The 15,032-nt window shown below is 45.2% G+C and overlaps 5 protein-coding genes across 5 annotated transcripts; 3 read left to right on the top strand and 2 right to left on the bottom strand.

The window, feature by feature from the left end:
* The first annotated feature begins 133 nt into the window (after positions 1-133).
* On the top strand, positions 134-1,217 carry BYT42DRAFT_569584 (50S ribosomal protein L22). The gene is made up of 5 exons (XM_051568304.1): positions 134-155; positions 362-412; positions 489-523; positions 605-838; positions 912-1,217. The coding sequence occupies exons 2-5, from the start codon at positions 373-375 to the stop codon at positions 1,149-1,151; spliced, it is 549 nt and encodes a 182-aa protein (XP_051424016.1). The 5' UTR covers positions 134-155; positions 362-372; the 3' UTR covers positions 1,152-1,217.
* A 210-nt stretch (positions 1,218-1,427) lies between these two features.
* Positions 1,428-2,442, top strand: BYT42DRAFT_569579 (selT/selW/selH seleno protein domain-containing protein). The gene is made up of 5 exons (XM_051568303.1): positions 1,428-1,602; positions 1,661-1,694; positions 1,768-1,869; positions 1,944-1,996; positions 2,077-2,442. The coding sequence occupies exons 1-5, from the start codon at positions 1,558-1,560 to the stop codon at positions 2,158-2,160; spliced, it is 318 nt and encodes a 105-aa protein (XP_051424015.1). The 5' UTR covers positions 1,428-1,557; the 3' UTR covers positions 2,161-2,442.
* On the bottom strand, positions 2,421-5,929 carry BYT42DRAFT_336415 (leucyl-tRNA synthetase). Its single transcript, XM_051563096.1, has 3 exons — positions 5,608-5,929; positions 4,678-5,532; positions 2,421-4,604 (listed from the first exon to the last, which is right to left on the bottom strand). The coding sequence occupies exons 1-3, from the start codon at positions 5,761-5,763 to the stop codon at positions 2,568-2,570; spliced, it is 3,048 nt and encodes a 1,015-aa protein (XP_051424014.1). The 5' UTR covers positions 5,764-5,929; the 3' UTR covers positions 2,421-2,567.
* Positions 5,930-6,416: 487 nt separating this feature from the next.
* On the bottom strand, positions 6,417-9,807 carry BYT42DRAFT_569576 (S-adenosyl-L-methionine-dependent methyltransferase). The gene is made up of 16 exons (XM_051568302.1): positions 9,706-9,807; positions 9,541-9,633; positions 9,389-9,483; positions 9,105-9,315; positions 8,971-9,042; positions 8,822-8,909; positions 8,627-8,760; positions 8,502-8,566; positions 8,353-8,427; positions 8,154-8,284; positions 8,021-8,094; positions 7,834-7,958; positions 7,032-7,774; positions 6,915-6,966; positions 6,759-6,842; positions 6,417-6,696 (listed from the first exon to the last, which is right to left on the bottom strand). Exons 1-16 carry the CDS (start codon positions 9,754-9,756, stop codon positions 6,528-6,530), a joined length of 2,262 nt encoding a protein of 753 aa, XP_051424013.1. The 5' UTR covers positions 9,757-9,807; the 3' UTR covers positions 6,417-6,527.
* Positions 9,808-10,039: 232 nt separating this feature from the next.
* On the top strand, positions 10,040-14,887 carry BYT42DRAFT_613949 (RecF/RecN/SMC; the record flags this gene model as incomplete). Its single annotated transcript, XM_051571796.1, has 18 exons — positions 10,040-10,148; positions 10,217-10,631; positions 10,686-10,974; positions 11,044-11,157; positions 11,235-11,339; positions 11,406-11,472; positions 11,545-11,617; positions 11,675-11,941; positions 12,013-12,149; positions 12,218-12,351; positions 12,419-12,758; positions 12,819-12,958; positions 13,029-13,118; positions 13,181-13,804; positions 13,863-14,152; positions 14,250-14,501; positions 14,575-14,791; positions 14,867-14,887. 18 exons carry the CDS (start codon positions 10,040-10,042, stop codon positions 14,885-14,887), a joined length of 3,684 nt encoding a protein of 1,227 aa, XP_051424012.1.
* Positions 14,888-15,032: the final 145 nt, after the last annotated feature.

The raw sequence follows: 15,032 nt of genomic DNA, 5'->3' as shown, positions 1-15,032 counted from the left end.
AGATTGGTCATTGGTCGCCCTTTGAATTCTTTTGGAAGATCATGTGACTGTCCGGGAGGTGTGAGCAGAGGGCTTGCACCGGCGCGGCTACATGGTGCTGGCCTTCATCGTGGGTCAGGCAATCCTCCTCTCTCTGAAGCGTATTTCCCCGTAAGGTATGATGCGATCCACAGCAGATTGACAAGAAGAGAGTTGGGAAAAGCGTAGATGCATCGAACAAAATGGGATGATGAAAAAGGAGTGGATGCAGGCGAAGAATCGAAAAAGATGGATGCAGTGATGGATGGAGCCACGACTTTTTTTTTCTAGATCAACACGCCGATTATTGACATTTCTCTCTTTTTTTTTTCGTGCATTTTAGTCGAGCATACCATGGTTAGATACGCTGCTACCGCTGCCAACCCTGCCAAGGGTAAGTTGGGTTGAAAAGAAACGCTAAACGACGAGACATGGAAAAACTTATGAATCGGTTGAATATTAAATTATAGCTTCCAAGTCCAGAGGCTCTTACCTCCGTGTTCACGTAAGTGATTTCCTGAATGGGCCCCATGTCTGAATGCACTGAGAATACTGGAGGCTAACGTTATGAATCGGTAATTTACAGTTCAAGAACACCCACGAGGTCGCTGCTGCCATCAAGGGCTTGAAGTTGAGCAAGGCTTACAGCTACCTGAACAATGTCAAGGAGCACAAGCAGTGCATTCCTTTCCGTCGCTTCAACGGTGGTGTTGGCCGTACCGCTCAGGCCAAGGAATTCGGCACCACTCAAGGTCGCTGGCCCGTCAAGTCTGTCAAGTTCGTCCTTGACTTGTTGAAGAACGCTGAATCCAACGCTGAGGTAAGGATACGAAAAACATGATACTCCATGGAGCAATAGCACTAACGTGATTTACTTTTTCTTTGTAAAAAAGGCCAAGGGTTTGAACGTTGAAGAGCTCTACATCTCCAGCATCGTTGTCAACCAGGCTCCCAAGCACCGCCGCAGAACTTACCGTGCTCACGGTAGAATCAACCCCTTCATGACCTCTCCTTGCCACATTGAAGTCATTCTCAATGAGAAGGATGAAGTTGTTCCCCGTGCTACTGACAAGAAGGTCGTCCGCTTGAACGCTCGCCAGTTGGCCCGCAAGAACCGTCTTGCTCGCGCTTAAACATAGATAAATGGTTTGGCTCGGGAAGCATCATAATAAACTTTTATGTTGTAAAAAAAAAGTGCTTGGTGTTTTCTGTGGTTACTTGATGTAATGTCATAGATCTTTTTTTTCCTTGGTGTTTTCTGTGGTTACTTGATGTAATGTCATAGATCTTTTTTTTCCTTAACTTGTGCTTGACCGTGATTCTGTAAAGAAATTCCAAACTGGTTGCCGTCTGTAACCATGGCAAAGTATTCGTAGCGGAGTAACTGACCGAGCGCAACACGTTCACACTGTCGACTTGCGTTTCCCCGTGGATTAATTGATCGTATTTTCTGAGCCTCAATGGAAATATCACCAATTGAATTTTTTATGATTTCTCGAGTCACAAGGTTGTGTGTTGTGTGTAGCAGGTATTTCTGTTATGGAAACTCAAATCACTGAAAAAAAGCCTCGCGTGTCCATCGAGGTAATGGTCCACATGTCAGATAAGCAGCCTGTTGAGACAATCTCACGCTTAGTTGTAGTATTGTCCGAAGTGCCGTTGGTTGTTACGTGCAGGTAACGTACGCTGAGACCATAGTGAACGTGGCACTTTTTTTGTTTTTTAACTGAATGGTGACCATGGTATCAGCATGGCTGGCACAGGAACTCTTGACAACGTTTGAAACTGTGATTGGCGAAGTAGCCCTTATACCGGGCGATGTCGGTGTGTTCCAGGTTAAAGTGGAAAATGGTAATAAAATCCTTGCAAGACGGTTAGACACGATGGTTGACTCATATATATTGCTTTTTGCGGTTATTTTAAAGAAATCGTTTGGGATCGAAAGACAGAGGGACGATTCCCTGAAGCAAAGGAGCTGGTATAGTATCTCTTTCTTAGTTGGGCATGTGCAACTAAATACGGCAATAACTGACACTCTTAATGATCGTTTTTAACTAGAAACAAGTCGTCAGAGATGTCATTGCACCCGGAAAATCCCTCGGTCATTCCGATCGCAAGGAGCAGCAACCTGCATCTTCCTAGAAAAACTAGTCCCACAGAAAAAGGCAATAAAGGGCGGGACACTGTTGCTGTATCCGTGTGAGATCTGATAACAAGCTGCAGCGTACATTGCGTTGATTCCTATAAAAATGTGATGTAACCCACCTTTTACTTTCTAATTATGCCGTATTGTTGGAACATGCGAGCTGGAAAGCATGTTCGAAAATGCTTCTGTTGGAACCAGTCGTTCTTCGTAGTAAACGATCGATTTGCAGCATTTACAGTCGACACTGTGGAACTTTGATGAAGACTGGTGATAAAGAACAGTGTTTTATTTTAGATTTTTATGTTAGTTTCTAAACAAAAAGATATTACATGCAATCTTCTTCTCTTTTTTTCTTGTCTTTCTTTCAATGGGCGAAGCTCGAAAGGATGATGGATTTTTCTTTTTACTCATTCTTGAACGAGAAGCTTGGCGCGCCAGGCACAGCCACTTCAGCGGCCTTGGTATCCTCTTCAGCACATCCGTCGCTCTTGAGAATGTGGACTGTGTGGAAACCGAGCGAACGCTTGAATTCTTCTTCCGCCACCTTCAAGGTCGACAATTCGTCAAAAGTCAAGGCACGGTCAAACGCGTCAGGACCATTCTTTTCAACCATCTTCTTCTGTTCCTGCACAAAAGGCATCGTCTTCTTGTTCTTCAAAATACCCTGGGCACCCAACTCGGCACGGATCTTGACATCGTCAAACTTGCCTGTGCTTTGATCATAGTGGGATTTCATCACAGCAATACAGTCTTCCTGCCACTGAGGGAATTTGGCCGACACGAAAATCTTGAGCGACTTGGGTTCCGAAGGCTTGTATTCCACTTCCACAGCTTTGCCCTTCTTCTTCTTCTTTTGAAGATTCAGTTCCGCATCACGCACCGCCTTGACGGTACGGCGGATGTAGCTGCTGGCGTCCAAGAGCGACTCATCAACTGATCCGCTCGGTTGAGGGAATGCGGCATTGGTCACAGAACCGTCCTTGTGAAGAATGTTGCGCCACACGTGTTCAGACCAGTGAGGACACACAGGAGCAAGAAGCAAGGCTTGGTATTCAATGTATTGCAACACAAGGTCCTTGTGCATGCCCTTTTCAAGGCAAGCCTGCTGGTAATAATCTCTGGCCGTTTGGAATTCAAATACACCATACTTGAGAGCTTCACGGAAGTAGGTGGCTGCATAACCCTTCTCGGACAAGCCAATGTTCTTTCTCATTTCGTTTTCAAACACGCGATCGTAAAAGTTGAGTTCGCCTTCACGAAGCTTGTCGACGTTCTTCATCTGTTCCTCGATCCATTCCAACAAAGTGTAAAGACGGAGAATGGCCGCGTTGGCGGTAGCATCTTCAAAGTTGGCATCTTCACCGGAATCACCGGCATCAGCAAGAGCGAAACGGGTAGCGTCCGCACCGTATTTGACAATGGCATCGTTCATGCTCATAAAGTTACCAGTCGACTTGGACATCTTCTTGCTGTCAAGCATCAAGTGACCGTTGGAGCGCACGCTACGGGGCCACATTTCCTCGGGGAAGATGGCGGTGTGGTTGTAAAGGAAGAAGGTCAAATGGTTGGGAATCAAATCCTTGCCGGACACACGGACATCCAAAGGATAAAAGTATTCGTACTCGCGTCTCAGACGGTCCAAGGTAGCTTGAGCTACACCGCAGTCGGCAGGGTAGGGACCCAACTTGAACACATAATCCCAAACCGCGTCGGTCATCTGCTCAGCACGGATACCGGCAGGTCCGGGAACAGCACCATTCAACGAACCCTGATGCAACAAATGAGCCACAGTGTAGTAGGCCATGTAAATGGTGGAATCCGAAAGCGATTCGACCAAGAATTGAGTATCCCAGGGCAACTTGGTACCCAAACCGAAGCTTCTGGCGCAAGCCCACTGGTTCAACCAGTCCAAAGTTTGTTCAAACTGATGGCGAGTTTCGTTGGTGTAAGTCTCCATTTGCGCCAAGCACTTTTCAGTTTGTGCTTTCCATTCTGGTTCGCCGTAATCGAGGTACCACTGATCCATCAAAGCCACTACGCACTCATCACCGGAACGCGACATGACAAGACCCTCGGGTTCGTTGTACACGAAAGCTTCACCAGAGTTGATCAGCTGTTCCTTGATCTTGAACTTGGCATCCTGCACCTTCATGCCCGAGAATTCACCAATGCACATGACACCTTGGTAGAAACCTTCCTTGTAAGCGATTTCCTTGGCTTCCGCCAACTGAACGCGATCCTTTTGAGAATGGATCTTCTTGAGCTCACACAGTTTAGGGGCAATGAGGTTGCCGTAAGTAGGCGTTTCGATCACAGGCACCACATCGAAATCGGCCCAGGCAGCATCAATCTTGTAGTAAGCCGCCTTCTTCTTCAAATCTTGCAAAGCAGCAAAATCGTCGGGCGAGTCGGAAGGCACCGAAGTAACTACACCAGTACCCTAGTTTTGCAAAATTTCCACGCTCTGTCAATGTTCCGAAAAATCCACGAAAGCTTCGTGTGGTTTAGCTTACCTTGGTAGCGAGCACATTCTCCATGGGGAGGACGTAGACAGCGGGGTACTGACTCAAGGGAGCCTTGATCTTGGTACCGACCACGAGATCACCCTTGATCTCGGCCAACTTTTCAATGTGTCCTTCCTTGTCAAAGATCTTTTGGAAAGCCATGTTGCGAGCAGCACGTTCCGTCACCAAGAAAGCTTCCTTATCGTTGACATGGAAAATACCATAGTTGATCTCGGTGCCGACGAAACAGTTGGTTTGACCGTACATCGTTTCGGGTCTCAATGTAGCTGCTACGAGGTACACCTTCTTGCCCTGGAGAGCAGGCACACTGTCCAAAGCTTCTTTGGCTTGCTGAGACCATTCCAACACTTCCATCTTAATACCGGTGTATTCTTGAGGACCGACGCCTTCACCAGACTGACGATCGTGATCCATGCAAGGCTGTTGATCAATCACCGAGTAAATCGTGTAACGTTCGCCGAATTTGATTTTCTGCATCGCTCTCAGCTTGTTCATCTGCCAGCGAACAAAAGCGTCGTAGTAAGGGTTGGCATCTGTGGTGATGAACGAACGACGCCAATCAACCTTGGCACCAAAAGCCGTCATGTCACTGATCGTCTGCGGGGGGAAGTACTCGGTCCAGTAGTAGGGATCAGCGAATTTATGGATTTGCTCGCGAGGAATGCCCAATTGCAACATGATCTGGAACTGGTAGGTGACGTTACCGGTCTTGGCGGCCACCTTGCTCTTGATGTTCTTGGAAACATCGGTCTTTTCCAATTGATTGGCCAATTGCATTTCCTCAAACTTTTCAAAGTTCTTGCCAAACATGCCAATTTCACGAGTAAGTTTGTCCGCGCAGGCCTAGAGTAACAAACAAGTAAAAGAAAAAAGTGAATGACCATTCATCACAATAGAACCAAGCAAATCGGGCTTTACCTTGATGGGCATACCGGTACAATGGAAGCCCTGAGGAAGAAGGGCACGCTTGCCCTTCATTCTTTCGTAACCAACGGCGAAGTCCACCTTGGAGAAAGTGAAGGCGTGACCCAAATGAAGACGACCGTTCATGTAGGGGTATGCCATACAAGCCATATATTTAGGATAAGCAGTATGCAAATCATTGGAATTGTTGTGTTCTTCAATGGTGGGAGCATTGACTTCGAATGCTTGAATGCTGTCCCAGTACGAACGGGCGGGACCTTCAAGAGCTCGAAGAGCATCGCGTTTCGCGGTCTATCATTTTCCAAGAGAACAAAAGGTAAAATTGTAAGAAAAAGACTACACATAAATTCTCACTTTTGCAATTCCTTTTTTCTCTTACCTTGGGAGCCTCAGATGTGGTAGCCATTGTCACGAATTGAAGGAAGCTAGAAAGAACAGTCTACTTTTTAACGAAATTTTGTTTTTTTTCTCAGCGGAGCGGCGATTCAATTTAAAGCACAAATGAAGATCAGTGGCTTATCCGTAGATGAATCGTTATCATGCAAACCATTTGTCCTTAAAATTACTTATAGAGAACCAAGGTGATGGTCTGCGAACCCATGTTATTGGAACCTGGACTTCTAAACAAATATAAAAAAGGGAATGGCTGCCATTGTCCGTTAAAGGATATCATTTTCAAAGCCATCCATAATATCAAGATAGCCAAGGTTGAAAGCCAGTTATGTGATCCTTGAGTCTGTAAACTATATCACTGTGTATGTATGCATATAAAGAAAATGGTGCCAACTTACCAGCAGCATCAGTGTCGAGTTTGATACGAAATGCAAAACGTAAATATTGAATGATTTTTATGATTTACATGCTATCTCTACGGTCGAAAATATATCGCAATTGGAGTATTTGTGTCATCTATCTTATTCTTGATCAGCGGGAGTTGATGCAGCAGCAGCAGCATCAGAATCTGAGCCTTCACTCTTTTGTGCAGCCTCAGCTTCCAGACGTAATTGATTGTTAAGTGCCTTTTCTATCAGATGGGCGGGAGTGTTGGCAGGTGTAACCCCAAACAATCGCTGACAGAGGGATCTATAACCATCCTACAGATCAGCAAGAATTTCCAAAATATAATACAGGCTCCCACTATTTACCGTTTGTCTTGCTTGTTCAGCAAAACGTTGAGAGACGCTTTGCCTCTCCATACTGGCATCGATAACGGCATGTGGAAATCAGGACTATGCATAAGAGGGAAATAAACAAGGTCAGTTTTGATTCACTGCCAACCATAGAGTGAACTCATAGCTTACATTTGAGTCTCTGCTTTGGACATGTCAACGTGGAAGATACAGCAGCCCAAATCTAATGAGAGAAACAAAAATATCAGTCATTCCAATGAATAAGACGTATCCGGTTTTTTCTTTTACCCATGCTTTGGAGTTTGGTGCGCGTTGCCTCTGAAAACTCTTCGAGTTTGGGGAATGCTTCGGTCAAAAGCGTCTTTAATTCGTCAACAGTGATATCAACACAGCGACGGTCCGAAATGACGTTTTCCAGCATCGGTAAACCTTCCGACGTGAGACGGAAGGGCGATCCTCCTTCCATTTGGGAGCCTTGACGAACGAACAAGCGAACGCCAGTGTTCACCGTATGAAGACGTTCGAAATCGTGAGCTTCCAAAACGGCTTTCACGGCCTTGGAGATGAAATAAATGCTGCGGTTCTTGGCATTGTCTTCGGATCGCAGCAAGAATTGATCGCGCGGGAACTCGGGATCCAAACCATAAAACTCTCTGATCTCATCAATATCAGGGTTATCGGTCTTCATCAACTCAAACGGAGCCTCTTTGATGCCGGGAACATCCTTCTTTACTTTCTGAGGAGCACTCGTTCCGTCGTCGGTCTTGAGTTTCTTTTCAGCCTCCTGATCTACATCGGAAGCCCGTTTGGCGGGAACCGATGCTTCCGCTGGCTGATCAGGTTCTTCGGCAGCCTGATTCAGAGAATCCACCAGTTGCTCATCCTGTGCTTCTGCTGCTTCAGCTTCTGAGGATTCCATCTGTTCGTTCTTTGCTTGTCGGATGCGGTCCAAGTTAGTCATGGGCTTCACCTTTTCGAAAACAGCCACAAAGAAACCTCCGGTGTCTTGCTGGTGAGGATAGATACGTAGACTATTTGCAAACACGTAAGCCCAATCCGCGATTCTTTTTTTATATATAGCCAAACATACCATCTTTCCAAGGGGAACTCGTCTGGGTTGGTGGGAGGGAAAACCGTCTTTGGGAATTTGAATCGTTGACGACCGTCCTCAATTTCGTCAACAGAGTTGATATACTGGCCTTCTCTCGTCATCACCTGCATAGAATTCATTAGTATCGCTTTATGGCAACGCTTGATTTGGAAAAACAGCAACATACCTTCCACGTCTTGATACCGGGTTTGCGCTTCAACTTGGGCAATTGGTCGGAAACGTCCTTCAATTCAAGAGCACCTATCCAGACGCATATTAAAACCACGATTTGTCGACTCGTCACCATGCATAAGATTTACCATTGGTCAATCGTAACACCTCTGCCACAACGGCTTCGTTCTCGATAGGATTAAATGAACATGTAGAGTATACAATACGTCCACCCAGTTTCAACAATTGCGCACCACGAAGGAAAATCTGAACTTGGGTACTACAAGCCGGTCCATGCATGAGAAATCATGCTGTGATATAGGAAAATGGAAGCAAAGCAAGACTTACGTATGCAATGATAACGCACTGTGTTGCGTCCATTCTTTCCAAATTTTCTCGTTCTTGCGTAGAGTGCCGTCGCCACTAACATTTTCATTCAGCTCGCAATTCACGTTTTTTTTTTTTTTTTTTTTTTTTTTTAGGAACGGCGTATCTACCTGCATGGAACGTCGCACAAAACGCGATCAAACTGCCAAGTGTTGACTTTACCCTTCTCGCCAGTCTATTCACCCGTCATGTTAACTGGGATACGCATCGCAGGACGAACATACAAAAAATTTACCGGAACGTGGATGTTGGGAAAGTGTGCGGCATCATGGTTCGTCGCCATGAAACAGGGCGATTGTAAGCGTTTCGATTGATGGACGAGCATATGGCTTCGCTTATAATCCGCATCGTTGGCGACCACAAGACCGACTGGACAATCACATATATGAGTATAAATATTTCAGAAAAATCACTCTCTTGCGACACATACGAGGCATTTCATTCAAACGATCGTTGGCATGGACGGCTTCAATAATCTGGGCGGTTTTAGATCCGGGTGCGGCACACATATCCAAGACCTGATTCCACATGAGTATGATCCGTTTTCTTGTAAAAATAAAGATCTGCTGGCAAGCTTACCCATTGATGAGGCTTCACATCCATGAGCAATGGAGGCACCATGCTCACGGCTTCTTGACGGCTCAAGTTACCCTAATGAAACATTTGTTCAACAAAGTGTCTTTGCACAAGACGGGTGGGTTTTTTTCGCTTACAGATTCGTTTTCAGCCACGATGAACTTGTGAAATTTCGAGAACTCGGCTGAACGTTTGAGAATGGCACGTGGAGCGTTCACTTGCCATCCAAGTTGATCCGGATACCACTCGAGAGGACGAGGAGGTTCATACTTTACGTCGTCAACCACCACATTCTGCATGCTGGGCACATAGACCTTTTCAATCAGTTCGCGGATGGGCAAAGCATTGCTAGATAGTTGTTAAATCAAAAAGGTCATTAGCAAACTGACTGTTAATCGGTCAGGGATCGATGGACCAATACCTTCTGGTACCCGTAATACGAAAGGTGCTAGGCAATGGGGTCTGCAAGACGCTGTAGAACGTATCAAACTCTTCTTCCGAAAGAAGGTTTTGGCTCTATACAAACAGTAATCAGCTACGGTCACACAAAAACTCGCACAGGCTTAAGTGTACCTTGTAGTAATTTTCGAAATTCTCATTTTTCTTTGGAATGTCAGTGTAAGCCTTGTCGGAAGGACCGCGAGTATCGCGATCGATTTTCGGCTGCTGTACGGAAAAACCCAAGGTGTGAGTATGACGGAAAGAATGACTGTGCAATGGAGCAAATATCGCAATTACCGCTGCCTGGTTTTTCTTCTTATTATGACGACCTCCTTTGCGAAATCCCATGAGAAAAAGGTTTCTTTGCGATGAATATCGTTAAGCCGAGAAAAAAAAAAGTGCATAGTTAGAAATCGAGACAAAATCGGTTATGCGCCGTGACTCGTTCTCTTTTTCGATTTCAGCAAGCCACTCTTCCAAATAAGGAAGCCCGGTCGGAGGTGTTAACGCGCGTCGCGTTCTGGGGCAAAAACGCGTCCCTTACTTTTGCACCGGACATTGGCGAAAATTCTCAGCACGGTGGTGCCCCCTCTTACCTTTTTCTTTTTGCTTTCAAACCAAAGAACACCTCATGGGAAGACTTTCACGCATTGAAGTTGACAACTTCAAGTCTTACAAAGGTCACCAGATAATTGGTCCTTTTCATGACTTTACCTCTGTCATTGGCCCCAACGGTTCAGGTAAAAAATGATACTCCAATAGAACCGGTGTCCAAAAAAGCCCAAATGTCACTGACTCTCTTGTTTAGGAAAATCCAACCTCATGGATGCCATTTCCTTTGTTCTCGGTGTCCATTCTTCGCATTTACGATCGCAGAATTTGAAGGATATGATTTACCGCTCCAGCGCCTTGAAATCCAATGAACAAGGCGCCGCTTCATCATCCACGGAAACCAGTCGATCGCCTCGTCGTGCTTCTGTCATGGCCGTTTACCAGGACGATGACGGTAGAGAAATCAAGTTTATGCGTGTGGTTCAGCAAAATGGATCATCGGAATATCGTATCAACAATCGCGTCGTGCCTTATTTAAAGTACAATGAAGAACTGGAAAAGCAGAATATCTTGGTCAAAGCTAAGAACTTTCTGGTGTTCCAAGGCGATGTCGAATCCGTGGCCAGCCAAAACCCCAAAGATTTGACCCATCTCATCGAACAAATTAGCGGGTAAGCTGACTTATAACTCTTCTATAGAGCGTGTTCGATTGACCCATCACGTAGGTCATGGGAGCACAAGGAGGAATACGATCGTCTCAAACTGGAACAGGAACGCGCCATCGAAAACAGTGCGCATGCTTTCAATAAGAAACGCGGTGTGACGGCGGAAATCAAGCAATATCAAGAGCAAAAAGCCGAAGCCGAGAAATTCGAAACTCTAGTACGTGAACGTCGCGAACTGGTCGTACAGTATCTGTTGTGGAAATTGTTCCATGTTGACCAAAAAACCGCCGCTTTGCACGAAGAACGTCAAGCCAAAACAGCTCAGGAACAAGCCGCTAAACATGAAGAGGTAGTTTTTAATGCCCGAGATTTTTTCTCTTGATGTTACGTAGGTTCTTGACGTTTCTTCGTTGTGTAGCTCGCTTTGAAAATGAAAATCGACAATGCTTGGAAGGAAAAGGCTCAGATTCATCTTCAAGTTGGAAGAAAGGAACTTCAACTCAAAAAATTGAATAATCAGTTGGACGACCAGGTATACAGCGAGAAAACGCCTGAGAGAGGGGAGTTGAGCCAATGACTGAGCTAATGAATTCGCATCTTATCCAATAGCGACCAATTATGATCAATCTCGAAGAAAAGATCAGCCATCTTCAAAAGAAACTTGCCAAAACACAGCAGACTGGTAATCGCTTGAAACGTGATCAAGAACAACAGGTATTACGCGATACAACTAGACTGGAAAATGAGACAGTCTGTTGATATGTTTTACTTCATACTTAGCAAGCTGTGGTGGATGGTTTGAACAAAGATTTGGAAACCCTGAACATGACAGAGCACAGCTACAATGGTATGCATATCATGCGATGGCGGTTCGTGTGAAAAAAAAAAAGGGTTGATTGTCTCATATACCCTTTGTTAGCGTCCATTCCGGAACCTGCATCCGTCAGCGGTCCTTCCTTGACACCCGATCAACTGGCAGAATACGAGCAACTGTAAGGATGACAAATCTTAACAAGGAAGCACACTATCTGACCGTGGTTTTGTTTTAGGAAACAACAAGTGAGTGTGCGTGCGGTGGACGAACAACAGCAGCTTTCGGATTTGCAACGAAAGTATAAGCTGGCGCATCAGAACCTCGAATATCAAGAATCCAAGCTTCACGAATATCAGAACAACGAAGCCCAGCTTTTGCATGATGGACGACAGTTGGAAGAAACTATTCACGATCTCAAAGCCGAAGGACAACAAATGACGGAACAACTTGAAGCTCGTAAAAGCGAATTGGCCTCGCTCGAACAAGATCGTAAAACGAAACAGTAAGTACTTGTCATCGCAGTTAGACGGCGTTCTACTGACCAGCTTCAAACATTGGATGAAATGTATAAAGTCAGCGTGAAGTGAAATTGAATGAAGATCTTCAAGAAGTGTTGAACAAGCTACTGAAAATCAAGGCCGATCAACAAGAGACCGCCAAAGAAAGCAAATTCAAAGAAAGTTTGGTCATGATGAAGCAGATCTATCCAGGTATCTTTCGACTTGATCCATTTCCTCGCTTGTGAGAGCTTCTTAATGTCCTTTTGTTGTACATGTAGGTGTGCATGGCAAACTGGTGGATCTATGTAGACCCATTCAGCGAAAGTATGATATTGCGGTTTCTACCGTGCTCGGTAGACATATGGATTCCATTGTGGTAGAAGATCAAAAAACCGCCATTGAATGTATTCAGGTAAAAAAAGGAGATGCGTGCGACTCGGCGCTTTGACAGATGGATTTCTGACGGTAGTTTTCCATAGTATATGCGAGAACAGCGTGTGGGGACAGCTACTTTCCTACCCATCACAGGTCTCAAAACATCCAGCATCAATGACCGTCTTCGCAACTACGTCCGAGGAGCTCGTCTCGCATTCGATGTCATCAACTATGACAAACACTATGAAAATGTCATGCAGTTTGTGTGTGGCAATACTTTGATTTGCGACAACTTGCAGATCGCCAAACAAATCTGCTTCGAAAAGAAGGAAGACCTAAAGACGGTGACCTTAGATGGAACGGTCATCCATCGTAACGGCTTAATGACCGGTGGTCAAAGCGGATCTGACGAAGGAAGACGATGGCAAGAGAGAGACGTCGAAGGTAGGTAGCTCAATTCTACTGTTGCAAATCGATATGCTTACATGATGGACCGTTTCCCAGGATTGATGCGTACGCGTGATAAACTCTTGAGTGAATTGAACGAGCTCAGTAAAAGTAAGCGCATGGGCAGTGCCGAAGAAATCGCGAGAAGCGACTGTGCAGGTTTGGAAAGTCGCATTTCCGTGCTTCAGGACGAGACTGTAAGTAGCAACTCGACAACCCGAAAAGAAAATCAAGATTATTAATTGGATCTGGTATTTTTTTTAATAGACCACCAATAGCCGAAAGCTGGAAGGCATGGAAGGATCGTTGCAGGATGTACGAAGCAAGATTGCAGAAGTCCAAGCGGCTTACAACCAGGTATTTTGTTGATTTTGTAACCATCCTTCATTGATAATCTCCTTAACGAATCCGTCTTTTAGGCAAAGGAAAATCTGGATGATGTGAACCAAAAGATCCGTGATTTGAAGCAAAGCATTGCTGTGATTGAAGACCAAGTATTTGCTGATTTAAGCTCGCGAATTGGTGTTGCCAATATTCGAGAATATGAAGCGGCGCAATTTGGGGCATCGGACGAAGTCCTTGAGCGTCGTGCTCAATTTGCAGCCCAGCGTTCTCGACTAAACACCCAATTGGCCTTTGAAGTCGAACAACTGAATGAACTGATTGAACGTCTCCAAAAGCTGCAAGTAACATTCGACAATGATCAGGCGGCCGAAACGCGATTGCAAGAAGAATTGACCGGTTTATCTGCTAAACAAGAGAAAATCAAGTCGGATATTGAGGCGTACAAGGTGCAATTGCAAGAACAAAAGGAATTGGAGACCAAAAAACAAGAAGAATTGGATGAAATTCGACGCACGCACGAAAGTAAAGGAAACCTTGTTGTCGCGTTTATTAACGAAAATGCGAAATTCGATGCTGAACTCGACAAGGTGCATGCTGAACGAGTCGCGCTTTTCCGTAAATGCAAACTGGAAGACATCGATCTGCCTCTACTAAGTGGTAACATGGACGATGTGCTCATGGATGACGAAAGTGAACTTGTACGTTGGAACTCTATGCGTTGATTGATAGATTTTCTTACTAATCTACTTGCACCAGAATGACGGCGATGCTATGGATTTGGACACGCCGTCCCAACGATCAATCCGATCCACGGACTGGACGGTGGAAATTGATTTCTCAAGATTGGGTCGTGAACAACGTGCTGACAATAGCGCACGTCTTGAGAAGGAGTTCCAAGACGAAATTAAGCGCCGTGGTGAAGAAATCGATCAAATGGCGCCGAACCTCAAGGCCATTGATCGCTTGGAAGGCGTTGAACAGCGGTTACGAGAAGCCGAAGAGGCATTTAATGAAGCGAGAAAAACCACAAAGTTGGCCAAAGAAAGGTTCAATACCGTCAAGTTGAAGAGGCAAGTCCCTTTTTCATGATCTACTTTTCGGAATAGAACAGCATGAAAGTAACCTGCCTACACCTGTTTACAGATATAGACGATTTTATGATGCGTTCAGTCACATCTCTGAGAAGATTGATCAGGTGTACAAGGATCTCACAAAGAGTATCACCTTCCCACTAGGTGGTACGGCGTACCTGAGTCTTGAAGATTCCGAAGAACCGTATTTGGAAGGCATCAAGTATCACGCCATGCCGCCTATGAAGCGGTTCAGAGACATGGAGCAGTTGTCGGGTGGTGAAAGAAGTGTGGCGGCCTTGGCGCTTTTGTTTGCTATCCACAGGTACGTCTCTCAGGCGGCGATGCCGTAAAGCAACGATAAACCCATCTGACTTTTTCACGGGCAATTTTTCTAGTTACCAACCGTCGCCGTTCTTTGTATTGGATGAAGTGGATGCGGCTTTGGATAACACCAACGTAGCCAAAGTGGCCAACTATATCCGCGAGCATGCCAATGCCAATTTTCAATTCATTGTTATTTCCCTCAAAAACACACTCTACGAAAAGGCTCAAAGTTTAGTGGGCATCTACCGCGATCAGGAGTTCCATTCCAGCAAAACACTGACGCTCAAGGTAAGTGATTAAACACGCATGGATTTTTAAGATTTCACTCTCAAACACAATCGCTCTTTTTTTTCTTTCCTGTAGCTCGATCAATATCAGGAATAAATAGAGAAATTGCATCGCCTGTATCTCTATGGAGGGTAGATAAAAGCATGTAAATATAAAGAAAACCACCTATTGCTTCATTTACAAGAGGACTACAGTGCATATCGGGTTTTATATGTGAATGGCCTATGAATGAACATGACAA

Source organism: Radiomyces spectabilis (assembly GCF_025331425.1).
Source record: "Radiomyces spectabilis strain NRRL 2753 chromosome Unknown BYT42scaffold_6, whole genome shotgun sequence".
Taxonomy (NCBI): domain Eukaryota; kingdom Fungi; phylum Mucoromycota; class Mucoromycetes; order Mucorales; family Radiomycetaceae; genus Radiomyces; species Radiomyces spectabilis.
Note: the sequence above shows the minus strand (reverse complement) of the source record. Positions and strands in the feature narration are given on the sequence as shown.

What these genes read in the sequence shown, in the direction of transcription:
- BYT42DRAFT_569584 (XM_051568304.1), top strand. Translation starts at nt 373, where the DNA reads ATGGTTAGATACGCTGCTACCGCTGCCAACCCTGCCAAGG. An exon ending in GCTCTTACCTCCGTGTTCAC is followed by an intron (nt 524 to 604) that starts GTAAGTGATTTC and finishes GGTAATTTACAG; the next exon opens with TTCAAGAACACCCACGAGGT. An exon ending in ACGCTGAATCCAACGCTGAG is followed by an intron (nt 839 to 911) that starts GTAAGGATACGA and finishes TTTGTAAAAAAG; the next exon opens with GCCAAGGGTTTGAACGTTGA.
- BYT42DRAFT_569579 (XM_051568303.1), top strand. Translation starts at nt 1,558, where the DNA reads ATGGAAACTCAAATCACTGAAAAAAAGCCTCGCGTGTCCATCGAG. An exon ending in CCGTTGGTTGTTACGTGCAG is followed by an intron (nt 1,695 to 1,767) that starts GTAACGTACGCT and finishes CCATGGTATCAG; the next exon opens with CATGGCTGGCACAGGAACTC. An exon ending in TCCCTGAAGCAAAGGAGCTG is followed by an intron (nt 1,997 to 2,076) that starts GTATAGTATCTC and finishes GTTTTTAACTAG; the next exon opens with AAACAAGTCGTCAGAGATGT.
- BYT42DRAFT_336415 (XM_051563096.1), bottom strand. Translation starts at nt 5,763, where the DNA reads ATGGCTTGTATGGCATACCCCTACATGAACGGTCGTCTTCATTTGGGT. An exon ending in GTACCGGTATGCCCATCAAG is followed by an intron (nt 5,533 to 5,607) that starts GTAAAGCCCGAT and finishes TTGTTACTCTAG; the next exon opens with GCCTGCGCGGACAAACTTAC. An exon ending in AGAATGTGCTCGCTACCAAG is followed by an intron (nt 4,605 to 4,677) that starts GTAAGCTAAACC and finishes TTGCAAAACTAG; the next exon opens with GGTACTGGTGTAGTTACTTC.
- BYT42DRAFT_569576 (XM_051568302.1), bottom strand. Translation starts at nt 9,756, where the DNA reads ATGGGATTTCGCAAAGGAGGTCGTCATAATAAGAAGAAAAACCAGGCA. An exon ending in TTGTGCGACGTTCCATGCAG is followed by an intron (nt 8,428 to 8,501) that starts GTAGATACGCCG and finishes TGAAAATGTTAG; the next exon opens with TGGCGACGGCACTCTACGCA. An exon ending in CCGGTATCAAGACGTGGAAG is followed by an intron (nt 7,959 to 8,020) that starts GTATGTTGCTGT and finishes AATTCTATGCAG; the next exon opens with GTGATGACGAGAGAAGGCCA.